The sequence below is a fragment of the Doryrhamphus excisus genome, linkage group LG5 (assembly GCF_037039965.1).
Source record: "Doryrhamphus excisus strain RoL-2023G ecotype Guam linkage group LG5, RoL_Dexc_Guam_v1.1, whole genome shotgun sequence".
Lineage (NCBI taxonomy): Eukaryota > Metazoa > Chordata > Actinopteri > Syngnathiformes > Syngnathidae > Doryrhamphus > Doryrhamphus excisus.
In genome coordinates this window covers 7,015,031-7,035,213 of record NC_136361.1, presented here as the reverse complement: position 1 = coordinate 7,035,213, position 20,183 = coordinate 7,015,031, and the positions used below count along the sequence as shown (strand labels likewise).

General features: G+C 38.7%; 1 protein-coding gene across 1 annotated transcript in view; it reads right to left on the bottom strand.

Annotated features, from left to right (window-relative positions):
- The window catches only part of vstm2a (V-set and transmembrane domain containing 2A), a 75,447-nt gene extending 55,476 nt beyond the window's left edge, over positions 1-19,971 (bottom strand). The window contains exons 1-2 of the mRNA XM_058060047.2: positions 19,649-19,971; positions 18,754-18,920 (exon numbers count right to left, since the gene is read on the bottom strand). Coding sequence (XP_057916030.2) covers positions 18,754-18,920; positions 19,649-19,724 — 243 coding nt within the window. The 5' untranslated portion in view covers positions 19,725-19,971. The remainder of the gene's footprint in view (positions 1-18,753; positions 18,921-19,648) is intronic.
- Positions 19,972-20,183: the final 212 nt, after the last annotated feature.

Sequence of the window (20,183 nt, the reverse complement as noted above, 5' to 3'; positions counted from 1 at the left end):
AGTACAAAGTAGAGATAATTTATATTTTAACGGCTGTAAAGAGTTTATAAAGTTGCTAGAGTAAACAGCTGACTGCTAAATGTTTGTTACACAATGTGTTGTAGAGCCTTTGAACATAAGCAAAATGGCTAATGCTAGCAAGCCTTAATGTACAGTTGATGGCATGAAGCAGGCTAATTGAAATATGTGAAATGTGTCTGGAAAAAAATGGGTAATTGTTGATGTAATCATCTTATGATATCTGAAGTGTTGTTATTTTTGAGAGGAAGAATAAATTCTGAAGGTGAATATACGTCAAGTCATCTTGGATTGTCTTCCTTATTCTGTACCACAGGATTTTCAATGCAGACCCCTCTCCAGGTTGTGGAGGGGCAATATAAGGTTAAAGCGAGCAGGACCAAAGAGCCAGGCAGCTACTACAGTAAAAATGATGGGGTTCATGGCATTGTATGACATGACATTTTTGGTTACTGTACCTTTTATTTTTGGTATCATCCCAGGCCGAATGTCCACGAGGATTTGTCAATGTTTCAATCTTGCAAGAACACCCCTACTATTTTATAAATGAAAAACTTGGTACTCCAGAAAATCATTCATTCATTCAAAATCATAATCAGCATTTTTTAAAGATCGTCGATCGGCCACAAAATTGTAATGGGTGTACCCCTCTTTCCAAAACCATATATGCATCTCCAACTCACAAGCATGTCTCTCGTCCGTTCGCCCTGGGAACAACGCTTCCACATTCTTGAGGTGCATCCATGGACACTCCGAACACAAACAATATAGAAAACGGATTAATGGATGGTTAGCTTGATTGAAAAATGATGTTCATCCGAAGCTGTACACGTGGTATTATGTCATTTATTTTATATTTTACAGGCTATAAGTCACATTAGTCAATAACGCCAAAAACATACTGTATGTCACATTTATTGTGGACAAAGAACAGACATATAATCTGAAAAGACAAGCTATTCAACTACACAACAACAGACTGAATACATGACTGGTATGTTAACATGACACATTTAGTTATTCATCTCCATAACTGAATACAGATCATACCTGGGAGGCTAAAAAGGTTAGACAACAACTACTACACCATTGACAAAACTCTTGGCAGCATGTTGTCCAAGCACCCAACATTGGACTCCTTCCTCCAGCTGTGGCTATCTTGCTTTTAGCCCTCAATTATTTTCTTCATAGCTGTAAGAATAGCCTATGCTTTTGATCCGCCAGGATGTTTTCAGCTTCCAGGAATTGTCTACAGATCGTTGCAACACCGGGCCATGCATTTTCAATCTGCAACATCAGGTGATGAATGATGAATGGCATAACAATGGGCCTCAGGACCTCATCACAGCACCTCTGTGCCATCATTAGACCTGTGTTTGTTGTCTATAAAACATGCCTGTCCATAGCATAGCCCTACCACCACCATCCGGAAGTTTGGCCACAATAAAAGGCCACTCCAGAATATGCAGTTCAACAGTATTTCTCTATTTCTCTCAAATATTGTTCAGAAATCTGTGTTAGTGAGCACTTCTCCTTTGCCGAGATAATCCATCCACCTCACAGGCATGGCTTATCAAGAAGCTGATTAGACAATAAAAGACCACTCTGAAATGTGCAGTTTTATCACACGGTACAATACCACAGAAGTGCTGCAGGAACGTGCAATTGTCATGCTGACTGCCAAAATGTCCACCAGAGGTGTTGTTGGGAAATTGGATATTTGTCAACCATACCCTCCAAAGGCGTTTCAGAGAATTAGTCAGGATATCCAATCAGCCAATCACAACCATATGTAACCAAACTAGCCCAGGAACCCCACATCCAGCATCTTCAGCTGAAAGATCATTTGAGACAAGCAACCTTGGCAGCTACTGCAACAATTGGTTTGCATAACCAAATCATTTCTGTAGAAAATGTATAACACATCATTTGGAGTTGTTTGGTTCTTTAAGAAACAGTGAAACAATAAAGTTGTTATTGCTGTAGTAACCTTTTTAATGAGCAGAAATGCCAGATCCAAAGGACAAGGTCGAGCCGCAACTTGGAAGAAGTGTAGTTACTGCTGAAAACCGAAACCAAGTGACAAGAGACACACAGTTGAACAAACATTTACACTCTCATGTAAAGTTGCCATTTGACCAAACATGGTTTTGGGATGTGGGAGAAAGCCGGACTTGTAGTAGAGTCCTAGTTGTTGTTCAGCAACAACTGCAATCAAGTGTTTATGATAACTTGCAATGAGCCTCTTACAGCGCAGTGGATGAATTTTGGCCCACTCATCTTTGCAGAATTGTTGCAATTCAGCCACATTGGAAGTTTTTCCAGCATGAAGTGCCTTTTTAAGGTCAATAGGATTCAGGTCAGGACTTTGACTAGGCCACTCCAAAGTCTTAATTTGGTGGGCTTGCTGGTGTGTTTTGGATTGTTGTCCTACTGCAGAACCCAAGTTGGTTTCAGCTTGAGGTCACCAACAAATAGCTGGATATTCTACTTCAGGATTGTGGGGTATTTTACTGTTGGTATGATGCTGTTTTTCTGAACCATGATGCTAGATGCAATGATATACACACCCTTCGGCCTGTCCTACCACAAAGGTCTTAGGGGTCATCAAGAAGTTTTTTGGAAGAATTCAGATGAACCTTAATGTTCTTTTTGTTCAGCAGTGGTTTTTTGCCCAATGTCTTTCTCATGGTGAAGTCATGAACACTGACCTTAACTGAAGCAAATTGGGCATGGAGCCCTTTGGCTGTTGTTGTGGGGTCTTTTGTGACCTCTTGGATGACTCGTTGCAGTGCTTGTACTTTTTGATTTTCCGGCCACCCCTTGGAAGGTTCACCACCATGTTTTTACCATTTGTGGGTAATGGCTCTCACTGTGGTTCACTGGAGTCCCAAAACTTTAGAAATAGCTTCATAACAGTTTCTACACTGATAGGTTGATAGTTTTGGGGGGGTTGTGTTGATGAGCTGAAACTCAGGAAGGGGGTAAACCTTTTTCACACTACAGTATGTACTTGTAAATTATAAATACATATTGTGAATTTCCCCTGGAGATGAATAAAGTACCTATCTTACACACAACCACTAACCTGTGAAAATACCGCAATGTTTTCGATTAAGAAGTTACTTAGATACACACTTTGTATGTCTTTGACTGCCTGATATTTTTATTTGAGTTCATTTTCTTCTTGAAAGGGCTTAAATTAATCCAAAAATATGTAAACTTTGCTTAAATATTCACGGCTAATAGTAGTCAACCCAAAAGAGCGGTAATGATTTATTAATATATTTTTGAAAAGCCATTATGAGTGAAGCTGTGAAAGAAGAAGCCAAGAAGTTGATGGGATGCCGAAATTTCCATCCCTTGTCCTCCTAAAGCACATTAGCGACACAATGTGGTGACAGAGCAGCTGCCATTGATTGTAAAAGAACAATTGCTTCCATGACTGATGGCTAAGCCAGACTCCGACAATGAATTTCAAGCCGTCCAATAGTCAAAAATGAGAACAGCAGGCACCTGTGTGTGTGTGTGTGTGTGTGCAGTAACACAAACTGCAGCTATCCTGTGGCGAGCTCATGTTCACTGCAAACCATTTGGAAACCATTACAATCATTACCTGTGTGGGCTATGAGGCTGATAGCAGTAGTTACCAGAATGATGCATAGTACATCATGACTCCAGGTGGCGTTATCTCAGTTAGCGCGGCGAGGCAGACAGTAAGGTTACTCAGAGAGCACAGCATTCAGTGGATTCAATTATTCCTTATTGTTACACCCGTTGGATTTACTAACTCCCTCGCATAAAATGCACAGCAGCTAGTGGATCTTTTCGGTAATACTTCTATTATAGGTATATCTGACCACAGGGCCCAGTTGATTTTTACCTGTCTTGAATCTCATTGCAGTTTAACATAGCCCACATCGGGTAAACACAACTGAAGTCCTGTTTTGTCAATGTAAAAATGCTGAAAAGTAAAAATCCGATGAATACTATATGTTTAAATTTTTAATATACTCAATATGGATAATAATTCAATACAAATTTTACATGAAAAATGTGCATATTTGCATCTTGTTGTTTTTTTTTAATACACACCCTACCTAAGACCTACTGCTCTATTGTATACTTGCCTTCATTCTACTTCTGCCAATATTTTGTTTTTTTTTCCCCACACGCATGAAGCTTTATATTGATTTTTTTTCCCTTCATTGTGTACTTATTGTCAAGCTTGGAAATGAATCTAAATATATCTTTCCACGCTCTACAAGTACTGTTTGACAGGATCAGGATTGCTACCTACCTACATAACTCGGCTTTTCTCCTTTTTTTTGCCTTACATCCAAGCATAATCCTAACTCAAATAGAATTAGCTGTAGACGGGGGCTGGAAAGGTTTACTCAGTGTATCGACTTCATGGCAAACAGCAGGGGCAGATTAGCTGCATGAAGAAGGGTGATCAACTTTGGCGGCGAGTGAATCCACACCATTGGAATACGACACAGACCATTGAAAATCAAAAGGTCGTATATTTGTCTTATTACCAAGACTATTAAGGCTAAAATGAAATGAAAAATTAAAGCAAATTAACAGGTAATAAAGTCACAATGTTACATGGCTTTTTTTTTTATTTATTGTGCCTTATACTCTTTTTGGGGGGGATTTCCTCTATAACTCTATAGAAAAACAGCAAAAACGTTTTTTTTGGTGTGTGTCCCGTCCAGCCATTGGGGCAGATAGTATTGTTGATCTAAATGCCCTTACATGCTAAACAGATGTGTTAGGAAAGGTGTAAGCCACAACTTCCCTGTACTATGAAATTTTATTTGCCGTTATTTGATGTTTTTGTTATGCGCATTTGGAGCAAAAATGTTCTTTAGTAAACAGCAGTAGAACATCGGTAAGTTTCAGCAAAATATCATTTGCCAACAGTTTAGCCCAAATATCTAAAAAACTACACCACAATGGCTGTTTTACATCAAAATAACAATTTATTTGCAAATAAAATACCAGGAACTAATTGAAATGTTCACATTTGGAACTGAACTTTATGTGTGCACGCATATGCGCATGTGTGTACGTTAAAATTTCCTTTTCCACTTCCTGCTTGCTGTGGCGGGCATGATCTCTTCTATTGCACACTTGCATCATCAACTCTCATCATCAACTCTCGTGCAAAAAAAAAACATGGACATATAAATACATCTTTGGGATCGAGTGTTTGGGTTGAACAAAACGTATGACTACGTTTTTTAGTACCGAATAAGTTACATTTCCTCCCTCAGCAGTTGCGGTTGCAGACAACGGCAGACTCATCATCTTCAGGTATCCATAATCCTCTGTTCAACGGCTAGAACTTCCAGTACTGCATTCCTCCCTCGTCCTTCCCCAGGAGCTGCTATCACAGTCTTGTGATGGCACCTTTTGAAAGCCGCTATCACAGCCTCGTATGTTTTTGTAGTCATTGTCTCATGCATAGCTTCTCTTTTTATACTCATCTTCGCACAATTCTCGTTGCTCCACACCTGCTGCCCTTTTGTCAAAGCTTTCTTTTTTTGTTGTGGATTTAAGCTGTCCCTTTTTTTCCCCCTCGCTCCAGGTTTTCTGCAGTTTACCTGTTTGTATGGTTGCCTCTGAACTTTCGTGCTCTTTGAGATAAAAAAAAAAAACATCTCTGTCTACCTATTACCAAAACCCTACAAAAACATAGTTAGGAGTGAATGTCAAAATTCTTTCACAAACCCGACAGTGATAAGTGAATTAAGTTGAAATAGGATTATAAATGGAATATGTTTGTGGTTAGAGCATAAAAAAACCTGTCTAACACCTTCTAAATGCCGTTTTTAACATTATTAGAGCTGTCTAGGCATGAAATAACACCCCTATAGTTACCTTTACACGTATATTACCCAATAAAGTAGACATAGTATGAGAACAATATGCCATGTAAGACATAATAAATAACATTTGTGCTTCTGTGTGTTTCTGTAAATATGTTCCAGTGCTAGACTGGGAGGCCGAACAGGAAGTGACGTTGGGAGTTCATAGATTACTTTTAGCTTGACATGGGTTACAGCCACCAGGGCCATTTCTCAAACTCATGAGCTCCTTCTTACCCGGTAGCCATTTCTTTGCTACCTTGTGAGTGTTAAGTGACTGTGTGATGATTTTAGCCTTCTATTTAAGATGAGGGTGCACGGCAGCCTCACAGCTAGGAGACTCAAGTTTGATTCCACCCTCGGCCATCTCTGTGTGGAGTTTGCATGTTCTCCCCGTGCATGCGTGGGTTTTGTCTGGGTACTCCGGTTTCCTCCCACATTCCAAAAACATGCTAGGTTAATTGGTGACTCCAAATTGTCCATAGCTATGAATGTGAGTGTGAATGGTTTATCTTCTGGTTTATTCCTCTCTAAATTTAGTCTGTGGGGATTAAATGTTCGCTTGTCACACAGTGAGCCACTATGCGCCAATCTTTGGCCCGAACTGACACCGGCCCAGTGGACTCCTCGCATCAAACACAGGTGCATCTTTTATACCGGAAATGAATGTAGTGAAGCCGAAGAACGGGAGTCTGAGGCGGAGTGTCGAATTTGGGAGAAAACTTTATTTTTCTTGCAAACATTAACTTGCAGTCTTTGCTACGTAAGACATGAAAGCCCCGTCTATCAACCACAACAGGAAGCGGAAAACCCCTGTCCCTTGCGCCCACCCCTCAGGGTAGCAACCCCTCCCCTATCGATCGTTCCGGGGTGAATTATGTCCCGTAACCTACCACTACAGTAGTCAAATTCAAATATGCCTTTTACATGCATACATCTTTTTCAGTATCCAATCCCCATGGTAACCACGCCTGACTAAGACTGGTGCTCTGTTTCTCCAAACATTACAGAAACATTAGAGATGACACCTAGTGACCAGTGTGGAATACTCATTTATTCATTCATTCATTCATTTTCTACCGCTTATCCTCACAAGGGTCGTGGGTATGCTGGAACCTATCCCAGCTGTCCTCGAGCGAGAGGCGGGGTACACCCTGGACTGATCGCCAGCCAATCACAGGGCACATATAGACAAACAACCATTCACACTCACATTCATACCTATGGACAATTTGGAGTCGCCAATTAACCTAGCATGTTTTTGGAATGTGGGAGGAAACCGGAGTACGCGGAGAAAACCCACGCATGCACGGATAGAACATGCAAACTCCACACAGAGATGGCCGAGGGTGGAATTGAAAGCTCATTTGAATCCTTGAAAAATATTGAAATATTGAATTTAGTCCAAAAAATGAATCACATTTACTGAATTAAATATGAATACTTTTGATTAATAATAGGCTATATTCAACCACCAAACCGCATGATTTAATAATTAATATGTTTTTGAAAAACCTGATAGAGTGAAGCCACGAAAATGAAAGCGCCACATGGTGAGGATGACTGTATTTGTTAAAACACTTGTTGATCATCCAAGAAGCCCATTATGAATATCCCAATAAGTTTCCCCCTCCCTTCCTCTGCAAATCCCTTCACTTTCGGTGCGAGGCGGAGCAACGAAACACACCTTCATTTGCAGCCGCTCGTCAATTCATGTTCTTCAAAAGCACAGCAGCAACGTTAGCAAGACGCTGGATTGTTCATCTTCCATGCTTAACATTACCATGCCAAGCACTGTCGGCTTTGTATCTCTTTCTCATCCTCCCCCAGATTCTGCTATAATGGTCCAGTATTTGTGTTTGCTAAGCTTAATTATCACACTGATTACTCGTCTTTCTGTCATCCGTGTTGCTCTGTTTTTTGTTGCCTGCCAATTTTGGAGCTTTTGGTTAGTTCTTTTGCAGTATGCACCATAACTCTACTCCGAGAAGCAGAATTTTCCGTGTTATTCCTCTTTTAAAAATACATATATATTGCTGAATACCTTACCAGGTCATATGTTTCATGGTGTTGAAAGCAGAGTGAAAAAACATGCTATATGCTACATGCATATATAATGATAGAGCATATCAATTATTTATACATATGCAATGTTAACAGATTGCACCTACAGGGTCCACTGATTAAATCTGTTCTTCACATTACAAGACAAATAAGTGGCAAGCATCAGTGTTTATATTGATTAAAATGAAATGACTCCTGACTCTTCTCATCCATGCACTTTACTATCATCAAGGGCATTTTCTTATGCACCCTCCATTTAACTGTCGCATTGCTGAGACATTAAATATAGGAAGCGGCCAGAATGGAGTACATTATACGTATATTCTTTTTAATGGCCCTTCGGCCTTTCTATCAATATGCATGCTGTTAAAATAAAAGGGGGATAAGGAGTATATACTCGTGAGTAGACTGATTTAGTGTAGGCTTGAAAAATAGCCGCCGTTGTCATTCCATAAGTGATGAAGCAGCGTGTGTTCTGTAACACTTACACACCTCTCCCGTTCCCTTCCTCTTTGTATCTTTCACTTGATTCTACGACATCACAGTTAGAGAAAATCTCTTCAGCAGGGTGGCTGCTTTGCATTCTTGAGAGGATTTATTTTTTATATCTAATATGGTGACATGGAAAATAATGACAATTTGGTAATCCGTAAAAAAACGATACTTCAATTACAATTTTCACATTTGGAACCGAAGTAAAATTTCCCTTTGATGCCTAACGTTTTGCACGCCACACAGCTCCATGCTTTTTGACTTTCTACTTGCTGTGAAGCTGTATTACATGAGAAAGACTTATTAAAGACTTAGTGCTTATTAAAAAGCATGTCTACTACCTTTTGGCCTTTTTATGGGTCCCTTCTGCAGTTGTGTTGTCATCTCTTTTTGCCTCTTGCATAAAAAACATAAAAGTATGTCTTGGGAATGGGTTGTTCAGGTTGCAAAACACATATAAATACGTATTTGATGGCGGACGAGAAATCACTGTATGGTTAATTAACGTATTCCAGTACTCAAAAATTCAGCAAAATATCAGTTCCCAACATAAAAAGCAGACAAACAGCTTTTTGTAAAAAGATATAGTACATTTCAAGCACAACTTCCACTTTGACACAAATTTAGCCATTTATATTTAACCCAAATATCGAAACAACTCGCCACATAAACAACAATGTTTGTTTTACATCGAAATAATATTTATAGTAATATAGTTTTTAAATTCATTATATGACTACGTTTTTAGTAGCCATACATTAAACGAAATTTTGCCGGTCTCAACATACCACCATGTACGTGCGTGGGTTTTTGTGTGTTAAATAAGTAGATAAAAGCAAAAGCATCAAAGTTTGTGTCACTGTTTGTGTGTCACATTTTTAACACACAAGTATTACTTTGGAGAATTTACAAAACATACAAAGCTGCAAATAAACAATATGTCATGGCTGATTGTGGCTGGACCTGCATCAAGTAAATGGCTTAATCTAAAGGCTGAAAAGGAACAGTCCCGGACAGTCGAGGACAATATGTTCATTTTTCGAGAGGTAATTATATATTATTTTATTTATCATGTGTCCCCGTCCTTTCCAATACCCCTTAGGTTAGCAACCGCTCTTCTGATGTGTTATCGTTCCCAAACAGGCCCAAAATGGTGTACATTCAGTAAGGCTGTGCCAAATGAGTTGTCTCCTCATACAGAAATGACCGTCTCACTGTTTTACTCTACAGGGGGTCCCTAAGGTCTTTTTTCAAGACCGCTTGTCCTCATCAAGGTCACATGAGAGCTAGAGCCTATCCCAGCTGATGGCTTCAAGAGGCGGGGCACACACTGAATTCCTAGACAGTCAATCGCAGGGCACGTAGCATTGCATTAAAAAACACATCTAATGGACTAAGACATTTAAGGAGAAAAAGCACATGCCACTCCTTCCTAAAAAGGGTCAGGCCCACATTGCTCAGCAAAAATGTCAACATGGCTCAGCAAAAATGTCACCAAGATTTAATCGCAGAGTAGGAATTTTGTTTAAACAGCACGAGGGCATCAGCTATTGACAGGCTGACGTGCAGCCACACTTAAACCATCTATTTATTACAGTAATCCCTTTTTTATCGTAGTTAATTGGCTCCAGACCCAACTGTGATCAGTGATTTTTTGCAAAGTAGGATTCCTTATTTATTTAATTTTTTTTTTCCCTTTATTTGGGCAAATATATGAATCATAACAGTGCATTTCTTACATCAATCAAAATCAAAATATAACTTTCCATTATTTACATTTGTATTCAACTATCTGATAGCAAGCCCAAAAGGAGTAGGCTGAAGCAAAAGCTTATAAATGCCTACCCCTTTTTTGCAAGATATAATCATGTTCATGCCACTGTCTTGTTTCCCCTGTTATTATTATCATTGTAATATTATTATTATTATCATTATCATTATTGTTATAATCTTTATCATTATTACCATCATTATAATCATCATTAATATTACCATTTTCATCATTGTAGTTGAAAATTTTGTGATTTTTTATTTTTAATTATTTAATTTTACAGACTTCATTGCTTCTTGTACAGTGTAGAAATTTCATCTGTTATTTTCAGAAATCTACAGTCTTTGTGTGTCAATTTATTAGCCCACTTTTTTGTAACATTTACTTATTTTCTGGATTGCATGTGTCTAATCTTATGCATTAAAAAATAGGAACTTGAGACTGTGTCTGGACAGGTGACCAACCCAAACATCAGTTTCTTCTTGTTAAACCCTACCTGAGTTTTTTTAGACGTGTTTATTAGTTTGTGTGTGTCTAGCCTTGTACATTAGGAAGCAAGGTTTTAGGTCTGTGCTCAAACCAATTTTTGAAGCAATGATGTCTTGCTGTCCATTATTACTATTTATTGTAAAGTAATAATTAATAATAATTAATGATAATAATAATGATAATCACTACCTCTATATTTATGCATGTTAGCCTAGGTACCTCTAACAATTTATAGTTACAAAGGTATTAAGGTAATATTCTTACATTTCTCATATCAGTCAATCAGAGATTCCAGCAGAGATGACAAGACAGTAGAATGATCACTATTAAAATTCTATTCCCACTTATATTTATAAACAGACACTTAGCTTAATTTAGAAATTAAATATGTTCATAATTAGAGCTTAGGCCTGTTTATGACCTTCTTAATATTTTTTTGACATTATTAGAGGCCTCTCAACATGAAATAACACCCCTATATTCACCATTCCACTCGTATTACCCAATACAGTCGACATAATAAGATAAAATGTTAGACATCAATAAGACATAATACAGATTGGGTGTGTTCCTTGTTCTTTTTTGGAATGTCCAGTTTCTGTGCAGTACTTTCTGCGGTGGCTGTTGATTAATCAATGTAAGATTAATGACACCCGGCGACCAGTGTGAAAAACTGTATATCATCACAAATTTGAATGCGTCTTTTGTAGAGCTGCAATGAACTGATGATTAATCAGTTAACCAATTAATCAACAACTGTTGTGCTAATCGATTAATCATTTCATTTAAAAATGGACTATAATTGATTGTCCTGATTTGCAGCCTTTTTAATTTCCGTAGTCATCCATGAAAGCAGACATTGTCTTTGTGTTCCAGTCAAAACAAGATAATCACATACATCAGCTTTGGCTTTGGAGAAGAGCAATCACATTTATGCCTCTTTCTGATATTTTGTAAAGCAAACCACTGCAGAGATGTGTGCGTACACACAAGTTTATTTGTTATTCCTTATCCATTTATTAGTGATACACATGTAGCAGTCTATACTAAGTGTGTGGAGTGTGATGTTCGTCAGTTTATACTTCTCTACTTCAAATTTGGTGTTGAAGAAATTCCTCTTCCTTGCACTCTTTTTTGGATTTTGGAGGAGGAAAAAGTCCATTCATGCATCCTTAAATGGATTGCTAAAAGGCGGAAATTAATGTGTGTGTTAATCAAAAAAAAAAATAAACGGCTTATCCGCATGAGGTTCGCGGGGGTGCTGGAGCCTATCCCAGATGTCTTCGGGCGAGAGGCGGGGTACACCCTGGACAGGTCGCCAGCCAATCACAGGGCACATATAGACAAACAACCATTCACACTCACATTCATACCTATGGACAATTTGGAGTCGCCAATTAACCTAGCATGTTTTTGGAATGTGGGAGGAAACCAGAGTACCCGGGAAAACCCACGCATGCACGGGGAGATGGCCGAGGGTGGGATTGAACTCGGGTCTCCTAGCTGTGAGGTCGGCGTGCTAACCACTCGAGCGCCGTGCCACCCACGGATTGATTAATTATTATTAAAATAATCATTAGTTGCAGTTCTAGTCTTCTGAATGTTTTCAATTTGTATTTTAGTTTATTTAACTATTTTTATGCTATAATGCCTAATTGAAGCAAATAATACAAACAATTAGTTTAAATGTGCACTTTTTTTTACTAAAATGCCATATTGAAACCACAAAATACTGATGATTTATAAAATGAATATACAGTATTTTTCGAAAAATGTATCAGGGTGTAGCGTAAGCGCAAAGTGCAGAGGGATGACTATTATTCTTATTCTGTCGCATTTTTCAATGCTCAACTACTTCCACATTTCCCAACCATTAAAATAATTTTAAGTGTCCAGGTCATTTGCAACATGATGCCGATCTATCGACACATTCTAAAATAAAATCGCCAATGCTTCAACATTTCCATTGATAATGAATGGACAAAGATTCATAACATTCCGACATTAAAACGTTCAGCTCATTCTATTTTCCACATCCACTTAAACCCTAACCCATAATCTTAACCAAAATGTTTGCTTTTCTGGCCTCATTGAAATTAATGGCAATTTTCCACATCCCCGTACATTTTCTGTACAGCATTTCGGTTCAGTATTCACACGCAGACACGTGAACGTTTTCTCATAAGCAGTGACAGACTATTTGACAAGTAATGTAATTAAATGTCATAATTTTATCAATCTGGGCTGAATGGCGGTCGAGTGGTTAGCGCGCAGACCTCACAGCTGGGAGACCCGAGTTCAGTTCCACTATCGGCCATCTCTTTGTGGACTTTGCATGTTCTCCCCGTGCATGCGTAGGTTTTCTCCGTGTACTCCGGTTTCCTTCCACATTCCAAAAACATGCTAGGTTAATTGGCCACTCCAAATTGTCCATAGGTATGAATGTGAGTGTGAATGGTTGTTTGTCTATATGTGCCCTGTGATTGGCTGGCGACCAGTCCAGGGTGTACCCCGCCTCTCGCCCGAAGACAGCTGGGATAGGCTCCAGCACCCCCACGTCCCTCGTGAGGATAAGCGGTAGAAAATGAATGAATGAATTTTATCAATCTGTTATGATTTAAAGAGACAGAGTGAAAGCTGCCTCAAGATAAACAATTTTTCAACCAAAACAAAAATACCACCAGTGGCTAGCATATGTTACCAATGGTGGTTCAAAAGAACAGATTGTACACAACATTGGAGCGAGAATCTAAATGCTAACCCTCCGGTTCTTGGACGACCTGCTACATACATACTGCGCCACTGTTGCCGCTGCCATTTTATGCATGGCACAACACAACAACAAGACGGGCTAACTCTTCAGGTCAAGACTCTCCGGTCATTCTATACCTCAAAGGGAGAGAGGACTCTTTTGATGACAAAAATGTACACATTCTGGACAGAGAAGAATGATGGTTTGAAAGAGGAGTGAGGGAAACTATCTACATTAAGGTTGAAAAGCCGAACAGAGGGGGAGGTCTACGACACCACCTTTCTCCCACATACAATGCCATCCTTTCATCTCTTCCTAAAAGACTCAGTAATTTAGCCTCTAACAAATAAACAAGACACAGCCACCTTGGTTTCATGTGGGTCCATGACCATCATTACATTGGAATGGGATGCTAACGAAGGTGATACCACCCAAACGACCATCGCTGGCGTAAGAATCGGCATTTGACACCACTAAAGAGCTAACCGTTCCTGTCTGGAACTGCCTCCTCCTTAGATAGATTGAATCTTGCACCAAGTCTGACTGGTGTGTGTCCCGCCAAGTCTTTGAGAACCAATTGATGAGGCCCGCTTAGATGGGAGGCAAAACGTCTTAAGACACCTGAACGGTTCTGATCGATTGAATCCCTTGACAATCTTCAATGCCCTGACAATAGCCACGTTTACATGGACCCAAATATTCCAATTCCATTCAGGTTATTTGCTCAAACGGAAAGAATGTAACCTTTGTATACACCTCATTCCGAAAGAAAAGTGCCAATCCGAATGAATACATAATCGGATTCACAGGGGTGGAATATTCCTTTCCCCAATCCGATTGAGGTATCTTGTACCCACTCAATCGGAAAGTTGTCAGACTGCGTTCTTCTTCGTGGTGTTTTTCTTCTTCTGTTGTTTATTGGCGGTTGGCAAGCAGCTTTCGTGTGCATTAGCGCCATCTGTGGAACAGAATCTAAACCCTTCTATACGCCATTCACAAGTCCAGTTTTATTAAAAAAGAAAATACATATCTATATAAAACATGTGCCGAGCTTAATTATAAAATATTAGCAAGATTGAACTTTATCTTTTCCTGTTCCCGGGTGCGTTCTTTCAGCGAATGCTGAGATATGACGTAACACAAAGCTCCAGACGTTCTTCGATTTAAAAAATGGAGACGAGCAATCGGCACTGGACTGCTAAGGAAAGTTTGTTTTTGATTCAAACTAAATTTCAAGACTGGACGAAGGAAAAACTGGCAATACGGAGTTATTCCAACAAGTGAAAGAAAAACTGGAGGAAGTCGGTATCACGTGATGTTGGTGTTTACGCCCCATTGACTATTCTGGTTGATTATAGCGGCGCATGTAGATGGAATATTCCTTTCCATGTATACCATTGCTTTCGGAAAGGTCATTCGGGAAGACTCCATTCGGAGAAAAAAAAAACTCCTCATGTAAACGTGGCTAATGACATAGATGAACGAGAATATTCACTTGGGGGGTAGGGGGTAGCTTGATAGTTACACTCTTACTCTCAAAATATTCTCAAAATAATACTAACCCAAATAGCCCAAATGCTGGGTAACCTCCCAGCATGCTTTGCTATTGGGGTAATCTGACATGCCACCCTCACAAATAGCGAGGATCTACTGCATTATGGCAGAATTATGTTTCCATATTTCATGTGCATTGCGAGAGAATCATTGCAGGAGGTTTGCATACGCGTGTGTAGTGACACACACGTTGCTGTTAAATAGTCAAATAGCATGCTAAAGATTTGAACTTTTCATAAATAAATAATGTATTAGTCCACAAATGATTAATGGTTACTCTAAGCAGTAGACATGGGTCAGTATGAGAGTCTGATGGTAGGATAAAAATATCACTGTTTCACAGTCTCATAATTACAGCTATAAAACGTGTTATTTTGAAATATCATCATTGGAAAGAAAATAAATAAATTCAGTGTTTTATTAATGGAATATTTTCAATAAGAGCATAGAAAACCTCTTTAAATCTGATTTTTAACATTATTAGCGACCTGTAGACATGAATTAGTAGCCTATATTCAACTTTATACTCCTATTATTAATTGTTCACAACACATAGCAACTTGTATGCTGCACGAACTAGCAAGCTCAAATATATTTTTTCTAATCTTAATAAGCCAAAAACTTACCACTTCCACAGAGAGAACTTTTTTCACTCTATCATTTTGCACATGCCATGTCTGACTTCATGACTTCATGCAGTATTAAGGTAATGTAATGTAAGGTAATGTCTCAGTGCCGCTTAGTGACATGAATACTACACTTGTATTCCCAAAGGTTTTGACTAATAATAGACAATAGTCTACCACAACAGTGATCATTTATGAATTAATTGCTGACGAGCCACTGTATAGCGAGGGAGCAATAATTGAATTACAATATTTCAAGGGACGACAGGATAGCTTTTTTCCCTAATCTTCAAAAAATTTAAACTTTTTTTTAGTTCTCATAATATTACAACTTGAAAAGGCAACTTTTTTCTTTAATATTCCAACTCTTTATTTTTCTTCATATTACTTAAATTATTATTGTAAAATTATGTTGGATGTTAGCATACTATTGTTTGCTATTTTCGTGGGTAAACACATATTTAAAGACTTCTAACACTATCATGCCAGATGTTAGCATGCTAACATTAGTATGTTAGCATTGCTAAAATAGCATGCCCACATTAGCATAGTAGAATTTTATTGATATTCATAGGTAGACACTATTATACTTTTTGTTAGCCCATTAGCATTGCTAGCATGCTAACAATGGCATACTATAATTTTTTTAGATCTTCATAAATATGAACTTAAGCAAATATTTTTCGATATCATGCAAGGTGTTAGCACACTAACATTAGCATGCTAACATAATTATACTAAAATCTTCAGCATTTTAAGAGGTGGGCACGTCTACAAACACTCAGCAGTATTATGTTAGGTGTTTCCATGGTAATGTTAGCATTTTAGCATTCTTTAAGTCATTCAAACCCTTCTATGGTATGTTTTCATGGTCAGGAAATCTAAATATATATATATACAATCAATGTAGGACTAATATTTATGGTGCAAATCACAATATCTGCGCTCTCAGAGTTATTTTGTAGTTAGATATAAGATGTAAAAACAAAAACAAAAAGCAATCAAATGTATGTCCTTGGATTTCACGTGTCTTGCAGCAATGTTAAACAAATCGCCTATTTTTCAATGGTGAAGTGTGTCCTCAAAAAACATTATCGAACTTCATTACTGAGGGCTAAATAAGAGTTTTGGCCCTCAGTAATGTAGAGTCAATTAACCATTCCGACTGTCTATGTCTAGCGGACTATCAAAATAACCTTTCGATGCAGTAATTGCCCAGAATGTCCAACCACACATTTGCTTCCAGGTTGTTTTTTTCCCCCTCCATGTCTCTCACACGGCAGCCTTCCAAGTAATAAACGTGGGTAACAATGTAATGTCTGCGTCAATAGGCCTCTTCAGCCTAACACCCAAGAGTCATATAGGATCAAACCCACATGAAAGCCCGGCCAATGATACTATAAGAACTGAGCAACAATAGAACAATAATTAAAGCCTTGTGGATTTCCACCACAGTCACACACACACACACACACACACACACACTGTATATCACTCCCTCTAGTCATGGAGATTGAAAGAGCTCAGCTTGATGTTTGTCACGACAATACGCCAACTGCTCTAAATCTTGACACGCAAGCTACCTGCCATACAATATGTAAGCCGCCATCTCAGTCCATTTGCAGTTAACATATTTAAAACACTCTCATCCGCTCAGCAGCAGCTTGTTGGCTCAAGATCAACCAGCAGCAAACACAAAACAGGGAAATGGTTTCAAAATGCACAATTTAACAAGGCAAACGTGAGAATATGCCTCATGCTGGACTGACTTTGGCACTTCATCCATCCTCTTTAGTTATCATGTAATTAATGTCTAGAATGATCTTTTTCTTCTTTTCTTTTGCCACTTCAGTCCTTGATGAATTATTTCCCTGTATATTTCCTTCATGGCTTTAATCATGCCCAGTGTGGAGAAGGATTATCATCAGTTTGAGAGACAATTCATGCCAATTCATTCAGTATAAGAGTTGAATATCCAATGCCAATGAGGCTACTGATCTGATCATATGTGTTAAAAAGATCTAGCTGATTTTTGATTCAAGAAAAATGTGTATACAGTGATCCCTCTGTTGTTGCTGTTCATTGGTTTCCGATCCGACCATGATGAGTGAATTTATGCCAATATTTCTGTAGTTATAGCATTGAAAACTTGTTTTACACCTCGGAATATGTTTGTAACATTATGAGAGCCCTCTAGTCATGACATAACACCCCTATAGTCATCTTTATGTGCATATTACTCAATGTAATCGATAAAGTAAGCAAGAATAAGCCATTTAAGACATAAAATAATGTGTGTGTTGCTGTAAATGTGTTCCGGTGCTTGGGGAGCTGAGTGTGGGGGCGGACACGGAGTGACATCGGGGGTTCAGAGTTCGTTACGACCGCAACAGTAGCCCGTGTTAGGGATTATTATTGTGTCTGCTGTGAGATAACACAGCAAACCCACATTGAACATTAAAGTAACATTACTGACACCTAGTGGCCAGTGTAGTATTTGAATGTGTTTTCTGAATGCCTTGTTTATATTTTAGTTAATTTTTAGATGTGAAAATACTTAATTTGGCCAAGAAATATGTAAAATGTGCTGAACTATACATATTTTTGACTGTATTCAACCACGAAACATCATGATTGATTGATGAATATTTTGGAACTGTGAAAATTTTAAGCACTTCGCATTGAACCAAAACTAAAATATGAATTCAAAAGTGACATTCATTGAGTGGCTCGTTAACATTTTTGATATTTTCAAGCTTCCCATAGCAATATTAAGGCTAAAAGCCATAATTTTCTTGCCTATCTTGTTTTATATTAATTTATTGAAGAAGTTTAGTAATAACAATTGGACTGTAACATGTTTTTTAATGGCATTAATGGCAAAAATATATGTAATAATATTGGGGAAGGGATGGTCACATGACAACCACTCATAACCACGCACTTAGGGGCTTCAAAAAAGTGTTTTGGACACATTGAAAGCGTTGGATTCTTTTGGGTTAACGATTGCTGTGATTTATTCATCACAACAAAAACTTTCTTTTTTCCCCTTATTTTCCTCATCAGTCTTACATGACAGTCTGCTTCATCAAAACATCCTGTTTTCTTTACCTCTTCGGCATCGACATCCTCTGCCGTCTCGGTGGGTTCCGGCGCTTTCACGAACCACCATTGGATTTCCAAATAAACTGATGTGGTTCCGCTCTGGAAGGCGCACGCCATTTCTATGTTTTGTCCCTCTTTAACCGTCATGTTGGAGGGCAGATCGGTGAAGCGACCTGCAGGGAAGATGGAGGGGAGATGAGCGGGGAGTGTGGGAGTTGCGGAGATAACGAGTGAAGGGGAGGGTAAAAAAAATAAAGCATTTTGTGGGTATAGTTTGTGGATGTCTGCATGCAAATACACACAAGAATAAAGTGATTGTATTCATTAAAAAATGTAATAGAGAAATACAATTAAAAACATTAATAAATATGTTAAAAAAATTAAAAAGTGCTCATATTCATTCAAACACATCACACACTGTTAATTTAATCCATGCATACTGCAGCATGCAATAAATAATTGCAGCACCTATAGTCGCTACAGCAGCCTATATGACAAATAAAATGATTTCACACACACAAACAGTCTGAGTAGAAAGTCTGCATGTTGATGCATTCCAGAACCTCGGACAGTGACATCAGTGGTGCTGAACGCTCCTCTTTTGAAACACAAGGCGCAATTGTTTTGTGAGCAACAAATTCAGAATGACCACATCATCTTATAAAGCTGAAGACTGCGTGGTGCGTTCACATGCACGACTTCAAGTGATCACCAGTTGCATTTTTCGTACTATTCCATAAAAAACCGTTTTTCATCCTAATGGCGTTGTATTATTCGTGTTAATGTGATTATTATATTACCTCACTTGTGAGATTTAAAGCTTTCCTCGCCCGTTTTGTATTAAAAAAAAGCCAAAAAACACTGCGCACTTTTTCCTTTCACTTTCTCACGGAATTCTTACCTTCAAAGGAGAATCCAAAATGCACAAAAAACCCAGCCAAGACGATAAATCCAGCGGTATCATGAGACGTCCACATGGTTGCAATGTTGAAGGTTTCTTTACATGCAAATGGCTTTGGGGGGGAGGGGGAGGGAGCAAAAATCAAACGGTTTCTGCGTCGGTGCGTTTAGACGGCGGCTGCCGCAGGTTGAACATGCCGCAAAAGCAGTCGTTGCTGAAGTTCCTTTCCTTCTCTTGTGCGTCTTTTCTGTGCGTCCGCTGCAGCGGAGACTGTCGACTGCTTTGGCTCGACTCAAGTCTGCAAAATAAGAAGCGGGCTGGGGGGACTTGAGTGTGTGCAGCGCCGGAGAGACGTCAGTCAGTCTGGTGAATCACTGTGCGGCGTTCACGCACCTTTTACTGATGCTTCTACTCTATCCGCTGTGTTTTTAATCAGAATAGGTAACATTCAAAGATCTGCATACCTATGCAATCATATGTAATATTTTACAAATATATATATTTGCCTCCTTGCACAATAATGTAACGACCTGGT